Here is a 14144-nt window from a genome sequence, read left to right as displayed (position 1 = left end):
GTCACATCAGGAGTGAAAGAAGATTTGAACCCAGGTCCGAGCCTGATCCTTCAAGACCCCTTCAGAGGAAACAGCCCCAAAGGCTGATCATGGCCATGCGTGGGTGGAGTGACCACAGGGAGCCAGGCCACCTCTCCATTTGAGGGTGTGTGACCATGTCAGGATGGAATGTGGACTCCGAAATGCCAGTCCTTTCAATTTTTCAAGGGATGACCACAAATCTAGATTTTGGTGTATGTGTGTGTGCGTGTGTGTGTGTGTGTGTGTGTGTGTGTGTGTGTGTGTGTATACATAAGACATGGGTTCAAATTTTTTCCAGGTGGATAGGGTTTAACAGACCAATGGTTTTGAACCTGAGCACGAGGACGTAGTGTGCCCCTTTGCAGGTGTGCTCTTGTTCAAGGGCGGGCGCTACGTACCTGCACAATCTCCAGCATCTCCGCCTTGCTGATGTAGCCGTTGCCGTCCAGGTCGTACATGCTGAAGGCCCACTTCAGCTTCTGCTCCAGCTTTCCCCTGGACGTGACACTCAGGGCGATGATGAATTCTCTAAAGTCTATTGTCCCATCCCCATTGGCATCGAAGGTGCGGAAGACATGCTCTGCAAATTTGGAAGCATCCCCATAAGGGAAAAAGTTCCCGTAAATTTTCTTAAATTCTTCCATCGACAAATGTCCACTGGGGCAGTCTCTCAAGAAGCCTTTGTACCATTCCTGGATCTCGTGCTCCGTGAAGTCTGTGCTTTCAAGTAAGTCCTGCATGACCTCGGGGCGCAGCTTGCTGTTCTGTTTCCCCATGCTGGCGGCAAGAGTTCAGCTGAAGAGGGGACAGAAAAGAGATCACCTTTAGGGCTGTTCTTTCGGGGTGCCTTGGATAATGCATGAGTCTTCCTGGGGGGGGGGGCAACAGGCTCTATTCCAGCACAATAATACTGTGCAGGTTTTGTAGCGTAGCAGTCAGCCAGACAAGATGAGACAAAGATAGGCAGGCTGAACATGCGGAGCAGCAATAGCGCCAGCCAGGAACCAGGTCTCTCTCTCTCTCTCTTTTTTTTTTTGGTGCACCGTTCCTGGAAGTACTGCAATACCAGGTCGATGCGTGGAGTGGACGGAGCAAGCTCCTATTCCATCTCCTAATTCCAAAAATCCATTTAATATATTGTCCTCGGATAGAGGACATATCAGATATTAAACTGATAAGAACAGATACTACACTTGATCTTAGCCAAAAGGCTGAGAAGCGATCCACGTCTCTTTTATACAGAGCCTCCTGAAAGCATAGTTTGATCATGAAAATCAGTGAGCGAGTCAGTCAGAGTGAGACTAGAGGTAAGAGAGAGTTAATTAGCTCTGACTTATCCATTTGCAAGGCCTTGAACTTGGATCTAAGATGACTGGAATTCTCATACTCACTCAAAGGGGCCACGAGGGTTCAATGATGGAGCATGCCCCCGCTAAGTGAAAGGTTGGTGGTTTGAACCTTACAGATAAGGCTGATGTCTTATATGTGTTGCTTTTGAAATCGGCCAACATTTCCTTTGAAAAATATAAATAAATCTGCTTTTTCTTATAATAGTAGCATGTGTCCATGCTGAAATGGCAAAACCACACCGTGCTGCGCAAAGACCTCAGTCAACATTCAGTCCCAATACTTGGGGGGGGGGTGTCACATCCATTTGGGGGAGCAGCCTGCCAGGGTTGTTGAATGTACATCTATTTAAGTACATTATGAACATATTCAAGCAGAGAAACAAAAACTCACTGCCAACAAGTTGATTCTGACTATGCGACCCTATAAGACAGGGTGGAGCTGCCCCTGTGGGGTTCTGAGACGGTAACTCTCTACAAGAGTAGAAAGTCTCATCTTTCCCCCGAGGTGATTTCAAACTGTTGACCTTATAGCTAGCAGCCCAAAGCATAACCACGATACCAACAGGGCTCATCTACATACAGAGATGCACACCTATGTATGGTATATATACGTATGATATATGATATATAGATAGAATAGAGTCTATATGGAAGTCTACATTACAACTCCGTGTCGTCCTGGCATAGAGTCCCTCTGGGGAAGTTCTGCCATGTCCTATAGGGTCCCTATGAGTCTGAGTCCATTAGATGGCACCGAGTCTTGTATCTGTAGGGTCCACTACCCCCCAGAAAACCCCACCAAAAACCCAAGAAATTATTGCACACTTTTTTCTTGGTAGGATTGAGCTATCAAACTATATGATATGTGGCTATGTGGCATTAAAACAGTAAGAAAACCATATCTGGTGAACAAATGCAAGAAGGAATGACTGGGGGAAAGGTTAAATAAATAAAGGAATAATTGCAACGTGGATATATGAAACCATCTTTTTGGGAACGGAAGCATTTTGCCAGAAGGGCGGGACCCTGGTGTCCAGAATGCCATTGACACGCTGAAGCTACCTTGCAGCCAAGGCTCAGTCTTACAATCCTTCAATTAATGGCCTGTATATCTGTTGGCTGAGCCCCTAAAGATGAATTCCTAGGGGGTAGTGTTTGTCTCTCACACTGTTTGACTTCCTGGTGTCCCCCCTGCTTGGGAGTCCTGGTGGGCTGATAAGCTGATGGTTTTTCTTCTCTGAACTCTGCGTTGGGAGACTGCACCAGGCCCTCCCTGGGGAGTGAGTACCTCTGTAGGTATCTCCCCCGGGACAGGGAGGGCCACAGTCTCTCTGGGGGAAAGAGTATACTTTCTTTCCCAGGACCCTTTTTATGGGAATCAAGCAAACACCACTTTATGCATAAAACAAAAATTAAACTAGACTCCAGAGGGAGCACAAGCAACGTATCAACTGAACATTCCAAAGGTTTGCGTTTCCTCTCATAGACCCCTCACTTTTTTTTCTGGAGGAAGAAAAGAAAAATGCAGAGTTCAGAGACTGCTTTGTCTTAGATTGTCGAACTGTCATTGAGTTGCTGAGTTGGCCATTTGCCTGAGGTCACAATTCAGAAACATGAGGTAATACATGATGCATTGGTTCACAGAGCTCTGAAATGTTTTATGGAATTGAAGAGCAATTGTGACTTTTCCTTTTGGGGCATTCTTTCCACTGGGCTCCTGGCCGTGTGCTCAATCAGATCCCTCATGCAAATCACGGTAGGCTTGGCCTTGTGGGGGAGCCAAGCAGGGAGTGCTATTTTCATATTAAGATCGACTCCCTTAAAGGATGATTTATGCCCCTGGAAATAGAAAACTCTGCTTCTTCAAACCCCAAACAGCAGCTCCTTCCCAATGTTTAAAAAGTGTCTCGTCTATTAGCTGTTTTTGTGCCAGACGCCAATTGCCTCAACATTTAAGCTAAGGTTCCCACTGAGAAGGAACTGTGTGCCGCGCTATCTCGGGAAACAGTCATGAAACCACATTCATAAATTCATTAGCACAGAAAGGCCATCGCGCACACAAGGCTTTTTAAACAGGGGGCCAGGTCACTGTCCCTCAGATCTGCTGGAGGGCCGGACTTTAGTTTAAAAAAAAAACTATGAACAAATTCCTATGCACACTGTACATATCTTATTTTGAAGTAAAAACAAATGGGTCAAAAACACCCAGCGGCCTGGATAAATCTCCTCGACGGGCCGCATGTGGCCCGCGGGCCGAGTGTGGCGTGTAAAATAAGACCTGGGAGGCGGGTGCTTGCACTGGAGTCCAGCACTTGTCTTGGGACAAAACTGCAAATCCGTTAGCGAACGAAGCAGGGTGACTGGGCTTGGGACAGCCTTCTGGACTTGGTTGGAGTGTCCCACAAAGTCTCCCTGGGGATGGGCGAAGGGATTTCATTTTTAGTGGGAAAGGTAGAGGACTGTCTCACCACACTTTTTGCCTCCCGGAAGACAGGAATTGCTGCCTGCTTTCTCTGAAGTGATGGAGGTGAGGATGGGGGCTGGGAAGACAAGACAATGCCACACACACACACACACACACACACACACACACAAGCACTACTGGAGATCCAAGTCGCACCTCCGGTCAAATCCTTTGTATTAATCTATACCGTCATTAAAATATTTCTTTTGTGTCAGTGGAACCCAAAGCATAAAAATGAAAATGCTATTACTTACAGCTGTTGTTAGCTCTCATTGAGTTGGCCCCTAATTCATGTCCCCGCACCCACCCACCCCCATTCCCAGAGGAACACAGTGCTGCCTGGCCCTGCGCCACCCCCACCATTGGTAGTGGATCCAAGTGTTGGGATCCGTGGAATTTGGGGAGAGGTGGCTGGGCATGAAGTGCATGGACTGGGTGCCATTGAGTCCATTCCCAGGGACTCCCAGGGACCCTGGGGGGCAGAGCAGAACTTCCCCAGTGGGTTTCTGAAGCAGTCAACGTTTATGGGAGCAGACACTGTCATTGTTCTCCCACTGAGTGCCTGGTGGGCTTGAACTGGCCATGAGGTTGGCAGTCCAATGCATAGCCCCCTCCGCCACCAGGGCTCCATTGACACGGACCAAAGGCCAAAGGAAAAGCCAGTCATGGAGATATCTGGACCCAGAATATTCCACTCAGAGAGAACGGCAAGTAAGAGGGCTCTAAATCGAGCAGTTTCTCTGAACCATCGCCGTTTCTACCGCCAGCTTCGAAATCACTCAGCAAGTGAAAGCTAGTATTGTACTTGACAGCCCTTTCTTCACTTCAGAAGGAGTGCTGGGGGCAGAGAGGAGTAAGAATTGGGCTGGTCAGTCAGGGTGCAGTATGGCACCAAAGAAACACACGAATTTCCTCTGGTTCTTTAATGCTACCCCCACCTCCCTGCATTCACTATCACAACCCCAATTCTACCTTACAAATCTGGCTAGAGAAGAACACATACAGTGGAACAGACAAGCACTCCCAACACAGGGAATCCAGGACAGATAAACCCCTGAGGACTAATAATGAGAGTAGTGATACCAGGAGGGGAAGGGAAGGATTGGGGGGTAAGGGGGAACTGATCACAATGATCAACATATAACCCCTTCCCAGGGGGACGAACAACAGAAAAGTGGGTGAAGGGGGACAGTAGTCGGTATAAGACATGAAAAAAATAACAATTTATAAATTATCAAGGGTTCATGAAGGAGGGAAGGTGGAGGAGGGAGGGAAAAAATGAGGAACTGATACCAAAGGCTCAAGTAGAAAGAAAATGATGATGGCAACATATGTACAGATGTGCCTGACACAATGGATATATGTATGGATTGTGATAAGAGCTGTAGCACCCCCAATAAAATTATTTATTTTAAAAAAAGAATTGGGCTGGTAATTGCAAGGTCAGGAGTTCAAACCCACCAGCTGTGGTGGGAGAAAGCTTTAGTGTCTCAAAACCCTGAAAAACAGTCTACTCTGTCCTACAGGGCTTCAGTGAGCCAGGACCAACTGTGTGGGTAGGGATCTAGACATTAGGACTTTCTTCTCCCACTGGTCCCTCTCCTACCCACCCTCCTTTCTCACCCAGGAACCTCTGCTTTCCAGCGTCCCACTCTGTCTGGGTCTCCCATCTTCCACCTTGCCTTCCAATGCTTTCTCTTTGACAAGCTGCTCAATGTCAAGGTAGGGACTGGTCTCTCCTAATGTACCTTCCTAACAAACGGAGGGAAAAGTTATGTGAGGTTGGAGGATGGCCAAGGCAATGGGGGGGGGGGGGGGGGGAGGTGGTACTGTGAGGGCTGTTTGTTTGCATGTTTGTTTGTTACGGTCTTCCCTCCATGAAAATGACTAATTTGGCCCTCAGGTGATTGTTGAGTTAAAAGTCTATGGTGCATGATGATTCCCAATAGACCTGGATGCCAGGTGTTTGGCCAGGGGTGCGATTTCTGGGTTTGCCAGGAGTGCTATTTTCTGTACATAATCTCGGTTCACTTTCCATCTTGTCCTTTCCCCCACTCTCCCGATCCCCAACCTGCTCTCCATTTGGTCCCCAGAGGGACTTTTAAGAATGGTAAACAGACCATGACACCTTCCTTAAAGCTCTGCAAGGGCTTTCCAGCGTACTTAGACTAGAACCCCGCCTCCTCTTGGTAGCCCACAGACTCTGCAAGAGCAGGAACCAGACTCCTCTGATTCAGCTCTGGTGACTCCCTCTGCTCCGGCACCCGGTCCTGTAGATGGCACAGCTTTCACCTCCGAAGGCTCTTTACTTCAGGGCCTTGCAACTTATCTGAAATAGCAAATAACCCCTCTTCCCTTTACCTTACACACTTTCCCCGTTAGATAGCCATTCAGATAGATATCAATCTATCCAGCTAGATGCCAGTTAAAACCAAACCTAACCAATTGGTGTCCAAGGGCAGTATGTCATCTTTCCCGACTCCAGGCGACCCCGTGTGGTGCAGAGTAGAACTGCTCCCGCGGGGTTTTCTTCTGCGTCACCCACTGGTGGGTGAGCTGCGACTGCCAACCGTTAGTCAAGAGCAAACTGTTGGCGCCAGTTAGGGACAGAGGTAGGCAAGTGCAAGCAAACGCATACACGTATTTACGTACATACATAGAAACTTTGCAAATTTTGCTGGACCTATGGTGCATCTCCTTTCATAAAGGCAAACTAGTTGCTTTAACTGTTAGTGAAGGCTTGTTAATTCTGTCTTTACAGAAATAATATATGGCGACAGGAGAGCAAGAAGAAGAAGAAAGGAAACAGGTCACAGTGTTCACACGGTTTCAATTTCTTGGGCACTGTAAGTTTAGTAGAAAGGATTAAAAACATAATATCTAAGGCTAGAGAGCTAATGGAGGACGTGATGAGGAGGGACTGGCCACGGGAGTAAAGAGGCTCTTCTGTACCAGGGGCTGGGGCATCTGGAAATCCTCATGGGAATGGTGAAGCCAAGAGCTAGCAGGGATTTAAACCGCTACTCCAGCTTTGATCAAGTTGAGTGGGGATTCCACTAACCCTTCTCTATTAATAAAGAATGTCACAATGGTGATGGGGGTGGCTTGTCACGAACGCGGAGGTTTAACCCCTTCCTTTCCTGAGGGACGTTGGCTCTTCAGATGTGTGGTCTGGGAGAGGGCAGCTGCCGGCATTTTGTTCTTCAGTGCTTTACTCTGCGAACAAGAGGATCTCCCAACTTGTTTTGGGTTACGTTCAATATCCCAAGAAATAAATGTGGGGTCACTACTGACCACAGTTGATAAAGGAAAAATAAATGAGAAGGTTCCAGACGACAACAAAGCTCAATGGTCACCAACAAAAACACATGCCCTGCCATTGATTCTGACTTATACAGAGGCTCCCGGATTGACCAAGACCAGGAATCTAAACTATGTAGCTAAGTTTCCATTTAAAGAGGGGAAAAACTGGACTAGCGACTAAACATGACACCACAGTGCCATGAAGCGGTGATGGGCAAACCACGTGTTGGACTGTGTGTTCTCCACATCGATGGAATGAAAGACCCGCAGCTTTCTGTTTCTGTAATGCCTCATAAGGATCTGAAGCCTTGGTGGCCTAATTCCTTAGAGCCCAGGCTGAGCTCTTCCAGGGAGGAGTCCATAACTTACTTGGGACAGCCTGATCAACTCCCACAGACACACTTTAATGCACACTGCCCTGTGGTCTCCGAAAATGGAATGTACAGAACCCAGCAGGAACACGAGCCCATCGTGGTTTCCAGAGAGAGACCAGATTCATGAGAACATTCGCCTGGGTGGGGCACGGGACCTCGCCCACGAAGCAATGCTTCGGATTTTCAACCGGTAGATTATGAAACCGCGAAAAAGGTTTGAACTTATCCAAATCATGGCAGTGTTGGGGCAGAGGACGGGGGAGGCAGGATGTGGACATCAGCTTCTTCAGCCGTCGGATTTAGACCAAAGTCACTGCCATTGAGTCCATGCCGACCCATAGCAGGTCTATCTCTCAGGCAGGGGAGAACCGCCCAGTGAGGTTCCCAGACGGGAGTTGTTGACAGGAGTAGACAATCCCAGCTTTGTTCCTTGGAGCCGCTGGTGGTTTCAAACTACCGCCTTGCAGTCAGCAGCCCAGCTGGTAATCCCTCTGCCACCGGGGCTCATGCTGACTTTGCTGAAACCCAATGCATCCGTTTCTCGATCGATGGCCGTTTCTTCTCACTGGGAGAGACACGCGGCTGTGGTTCGGTGTCACAGAGTCGGCTTGGACCCATCGGAACCCTGTGCACCACAGCACAAAGCACTGCACGGCCCTGGACCATCCTCACCACTGGGTGCTCATGCCTGGGCTCACTGGTGCAGGCCCTGTGCCAGTCCGCCCTGTGGAGGCCCCTCCAAGATCCCAACCACGATGTCCTTCTCCAGGGCCTCGCCTCTTGTAACAACATGTCCAAAATACGTAAGATGAAGTCTTGCCATCCTTGCCTCTAAGGAGCACTTGGCCATACTCCATCCTACGCGGATCGGTTTCCCATGGTGGGGACACATACAGAGGACCACAGGAAAAGGTAGCAAGCATGCTGCTTCCGAAAGTTCCCTTCTGTGGAAGCTGCTGCACTGTGGGAAACCGAAGGACCACAATCCACCGGAAGATATTTATAGAATGGAGTCCCTGGGTGCCACGAATCGTTAACGTGCTTGGCTGCTAAGCGGAAGGTTGGAGGTTTGGGGGCACTCAGAGGTGCTTCAAAAGACAGGCTCGGCTAGGGAAGGACACAAACACAGAGGGGGCACAGATTGACAAGTGGGATACACTGAAGATAAAACACCTGTGTACATGGGAAGAATTCACCAAGAGAGTCATAAGAGAGCCCACAGACTGGAAAACATCTTTAGCAATAGTACATCAGACAAAGTCCTTATTACTAAAAGCTATACTACTCTGCTAGCTTACAATAAGGAAAAAATTGCTCTCTGAGGAGGTGGGGAAGGGCCTGAACAGAAGTTTCACAAGGGCAGAAATCCAAATGGCCAATAAACATGAGAAAATGTTCCTAATCAATTAGCCATATGGGAAATGCAAATTAAAACAACTATGAGATATCATCTAATACCCTCAAAGGTCGCCCAATTCAAAAAATCAGAAAATAACAAGTGTTGGAGGAGCTGTGGTGAGGTAGGAACTCTCATCCACTACTGGTGGACCGTAGGTATGTACAGCCACCATGGAAATCAATTTGGTGATTTCTCAAACAGGTATCCAACTATGTGGGCGTACCTTCCCCCTCCCCCCAAAAAGATTGCACTTCAAAGGACAGCAAAGAAATTATAGCTTAGGGAGAGGAGTGTGTCTGATCAGAGCACTCAGGAGCAAATGAGAGGGAAGGAGACATAGTGGAACACATCCTAGCCCACCAAGCCCTGAGGATGATATTCCTGCTCAGAGCAGTCAATGCAAAGACATGACGTACCTCACTGACTCATAGCAAAATGGGGACAACACTGGCCAGTGTAGAAATTGTGCCCAATCTGACCCCACCACACCATGGCAAAACACTAAGGGTGTGCAACAGAGCAGTAAGGGGATCAAAGCAATGAAGTCCTTGGGGAATACCAAATATAGACTTTGGGGCCAGGGTGTATCACCCCATCAGACTTGACCAGAAAACACTCCTGAAGGTCAACAAACAATTTATAGGCATTTCTTTTGTTGTTGTTGTTTTGGGGGTTTTTGTTTTCTTTTGCTCTCTCTTGTTTTTGTGCTTATTACTGTCTCTGCATGTCTATCTAGATAAGATAGGTGGGATAAACAATCCAGAGGAGAAAACAATGGGACTGATGGTTCCAGGAGGATACAAGAGAGGGTGAGGCAGAGGAAAGGAAGGTGGTGGTGGTGTTGTAACAAATCTAGGGACAGGGGAACAAGTGATTTAAAATTTATGGTGAGGAGAGCATAGGATGCCTGGTGGGGCTTGATCAAGGGCAATGTAATCTAGAGGAATTACTGTACCCAAATGAAGGTCAAACATGAACAAGGGACAAGAGGAAAGTAAAAGGAAATAGAGGAAAGAACTAGGAAGCAAAGGACATTTATAGAAGTTGTAAATATAAGTATGTACATATGTAAATATATTTATATTTATTGATAAGGAAATAGATCTATGTAATATATGTTAAGTATTTAGGTAGCAGATGGACATTGGGCCTCCACTCAAGTACTCCTTCAATGCAAGAACACTTTGTTCTAATAATCTGGCATTGTATGATGTTCACCTTCCTGACACAATCGCTGAAGACAAAAGGGATGCATAAGTAAATGTGGAAAAGAAAGCTGATGGTGCCTGGCTATCAAAAGATGGAGTAGCTGGGGTCTTAAAGGCTTAAAGATAAACAAGAGGACATCTAGCTGAGAAGCAACAAAGTCCACATGGAAGAAACACACCAGACTGTGTGATCATGAGGTGTACATGGGCTCAAGTATCAGGCACCAAAGACTAAGAACACAAAAATCATATCAGTGTGAATAAGGGGGAGTGCAGAGTGGAAACCCCAAACCCATCTGTAGGCAACTTGACATCCCTTACAGAAGGGTCACAAGGAAGAGATGAGCCAGTCAGGGTGCAGTGTAGCACCAATGAAACATATAACTTTCCTCTAGTTCTTAAATGCTCCCCCCTACCTACTATCATGATCCCAATTCTACCTTACAAATCTGGCTAGACCAGTGCATGTACATGGGTACAGATCAGAGCTTAAGATACAGGGAATCCAGGACAGATAAACCATCAGGACAAATAAGGAGAGTAGCAATACCAGGAGGGTTAGTGTAATGTGGGGGGAGGGGAAAGGGGGAACCAATCATAATGAGCTACATATAACCCCCTCCCAGGGGGATGGACAACAAAAATGTGGGTGAAGGGAGAGAGTGATCAGTGTAAGACACGAGAAAAAGTTTATAACTTATCAAGAGTTCATGAGGGAGGGAGGTGGGGAAGGGGGAACTTGGCTGATACCAATAGCTCAAGTAGAAAGAAAATATTTTTAAAATGATGATGACAACAAATGTACAAATGTGCTTGGCACAATGGATGGATGGATGGATGGATTGTGATAAGAGCTGTCTGAGCCCCCCAATGAAATGATTTAAATGAACAAGAAAAGCCTGGAGACCTACTTCTCAAAAAGCAGCCCTGGAGAACCCGACAGAGGACAGCTCCACTCTGCATCAAGGGGTGTAGTTAAGCTATGGAACAGGAGGATAGGAAACACAGCAGCACATAAAAGGGAAACTGAAAAAACTCAAAGAGGGAGAATTGAAAAGGGGGACAGTATTTCTACTACCTTAGCCTTATCTTGACCAGACTGCTCTTTTGCCTCTGGGAAGGCAAGTTCATGTCAGGAATTAAGTCCTACTTCCTCCAACCTCATCTCACTGCCATCCAGTAACTTCTGATGCACAGCGACCCTATGGACAGAGAACTGTCCTTGTTGGTTTCCGAGAATGTAAATTTAAAAAAATCATTTTATTGGGGTTCATACAACTCTTATCACAAGCCATACATATATCAATTGTGTAAAGCACATTTGTACACTCCACTTAAGCACCTGACATCAGCTCCTCATTTTTCCCCTCTCTCCCTCCTCCCCTCCCTCTTGAACCCTTGATAATTTACAAATTACAAATTATTATTATTATTATTTTGTTATATCTTGCCTTGTCTGACATCTCCCTTCACCCACTTTTCTGTTTTCCATCCCCCAGGGAGGAGGTCACATGTAGATCCTTGTAATCGGTTCCCCTTTTCCAACCCACCCTTCCTCTACCCTCCCAGTATTGCCACTCACACAACTGGTCCTGAAGGGATCATCTGCCCTGGATTCCCTGCATTTCCAGTTCCTATCTGTATCAATGTACATCCTCTAGTCTAGCCAGATTTGTAAGGTAGAATTGGGATCATGCTAGTGGGGGCGGAGGAAGCATTTAGGAACCAGAGGTAAGTTGTATGCTTCATTATTGCTACACTGCACCCTGACTGGCTTGTCTCCACCAAGACCCTTCTGTGAGGGTATGTCCAGTGGCCTACAAATGGGATTTGGGTTTCCACTCTGCACTCCCCACCCCTCATTCACTATAAGATTTTTTTTTGTTCTTTGATGCCTGATACCTGATCCCTTCGACACCTCGTGATCACACAGGCTGGTGTGCTTCCTCCATGTGGGCTTTGCTGCTTCTGAGCTAGATGGCCGTTTGTTTACCTTCAAGCATTTAAGACCCCAGACGCTGTATCTTTTGACAGCCTGGCACCATCAGCTTTCTTCACCACATTTGCTTAAGCACCCAGAGAATGTAAATCTTTATGGGAGAGGAAAGCTTCATCTTTCTCCCATGGAGTGGCTGGTAAGTTTGAACAGCTGACCTGATGATTCTAAACAGGTAATCCACGATGCCACCAGAGCATCCCTAATCTCATCATGATCACAAAATGCTTTTGCTGGAATTGTGGGAAGTAAGTGGAAAGCCCCTGCTTGCAGGGAGACTTTCTTTCTGAGGATGGAACGTCCTACTGACAGAGTCATAGCCTGGGACACACACGAGCCTTTGTTCCTTGTGAGGGGAGGGGAAGGGGCTGTAGAAGGGAACTGAGTCAGCGCGAACATTCTAGCGAGCAGGAGGCTCGCTAAAAACCGATCTGTCTTCATCGTGCTATGATACAAATCTAGGACAACTAGCAGGTGGCCTCGGGGTGAGCTGAGGGTGGAGGGTTGTTGTTAGGTGCCATAGAGTCAGTTCTGATCATAGGGACCCGATGTACAACAGAACAAAACACTGCCTGGTACTGAGCCATCCTCGCAATTGTACTATGTCTGAGCCCATTGTGCCAGCCACTGTGTCCGTCCGTCTTGTTGAGGGGCTTCCTCATTTTCACTGACCCTCTACGTTACCAAGCGTGAAGGCCTTCTCCAGGGTCTGGTCTCTCCTGACAACATGTCCAAAGTACAGGAGAAGAAGTCTCGCCATCCTTGCCTGCAAGGAGCACTCTGGTCGTACTTCTTCTTTTTTTAAAAATTGAGATAGTTGTCTTTTTTTAAAAGTCATTTTATTGGGTGCTCATACAACTCTTATCATAATCCATCCATCCATCCATCCATCCATCCATTGTGTCAAGCACATTTGTACATATGTTGCCACCATCATTCTCAAAACATTAGCTTTCTACTTGAGCCCTTTGTATCAGCTCCTCATTTTGCCCCTCTCTCCTCACCCCCTCCTTCATAAACCCTTGATAATTTATAAATTATTATTATTTTTCATATCTTACACTGTCTGATGCCTCCAGGGGTTTATATGTAGATCTTTGTGATCGGTTCCCCCTTTCCACTCCACCTTCCCTCCACCCTCCCAGTATTGCCACTTTCAGCACTGGTCCTGAAGAGATCATCTGTCCTGGATTCCCTGCATTTCCAGTTTCTATCTGTACCAGTGTATATCCTGTGGTCTAGCCAGATTTGTAAGATAGAATTGGGATCATGATAGTGGGAGGAAGTGGGGAGGAAACATTTAAGAACTAGAGGAAAGTTGTATGTTTCATCATTGCTACACTGTACCCTGACTGACTCGTCTCCTCCCTGTGAGCCTTCTGTAAGGTGATGTCCAGTTGCCTACAGATGGGGTTTGGGACCCCACTCCGCACTCCCTCCTCATTCACAATGATATGATTTTTGGTTCTGTTGTTCTTTGATGCCTGATACCTTATCCCATCAACACCTCGTGATCACACAGGCTCGTGTGCTTCTGCCATGTGGGCTTTGTTGTTTCTCAGCTAGATGACCGCTTGCTTATCTTCACGCCTTTAAGACCACAGATACAATATCTTTTGATAGCCGAGCTCCATCAGCTTTCTTCATTACATTTGCTTATGTACTCGCTTTGTCTTCAACGATCCTATCAGGAAGGTGAGCATCATAGAATGCCAATTTCATAGAACAAAGTGTTCTTGCATTGAGGGAGTACTTGAGAGGAGGCCCAATATCCATTTGCTACCTTAATACTAAATCTAAAAATTTATGCATATAGATGTATTTACCCATTGTCATATATAAATATATTTACATATGTACATCTGGCTGTACTTCTTCTAAGACAGACTTGTTTGTTTTTTGGCAGTCCCTGGTACTTTCAATATTCTTCACCAGCACCATAAATCAAACGAGTCGATTCTTCTTTGTTGGGGGTAGGGTGTCTGAAATATGGGAGACTTAGTTCTACAGAGCCAGTCCTTCAGAAAGGA

General features: G+C 46.7%; 1 protein-coding gene and 1 non-coding gene across 2 annotated transcripts in view; both read right to left on the bottom strand.

Moving 5' to 3' along the window:
- NCALD (neurocalcin delta) overlaps positions 1–14144 on the bottom strand; it is a 93379-nt gene that overhangs the window by 19187 nt on the left and 60048 nt on the right. Inside the window, exon 2 of the mRNA XM_075549426.1 lies at positions 420–816. Coding sequence (XP_075405541.1) covers positions 420–797 — 378 coding nt within the window. The 5' untranslated portion in view covers positions 798–816. The remainder of the gene's footprint in view (positions 1–419; positions 817–14144) is intronic.
- Positions 1054–1244, bottom strand: LOC142449391 (U2 spliceosomal RNA). The gene has a single exon (XR_012784581.1). It is a non-coding gene; the product is annotated as a U2 spliceosomal RNA (small nuclear RNA).

The sequence above is a fragment of the Tenrec ecaudatus genome, chromosome 5 (genome assembly GCF_050624435.1).
Source record: "Tenrec ecaudatus isolate mTenEca1 chromosome 5, mTenEca1.hap1, whole genome shotgun sequence".
Lineage (NCBI taxonomy): Eukaryota > Metazoa > Chordata > Mammalia > Afrosoricida > Tenrecidae > Tenrec > Tenrec ecaudatus.
This window is presented reverse-complemented; position numbering and strand designations above follow the sequence as displayed.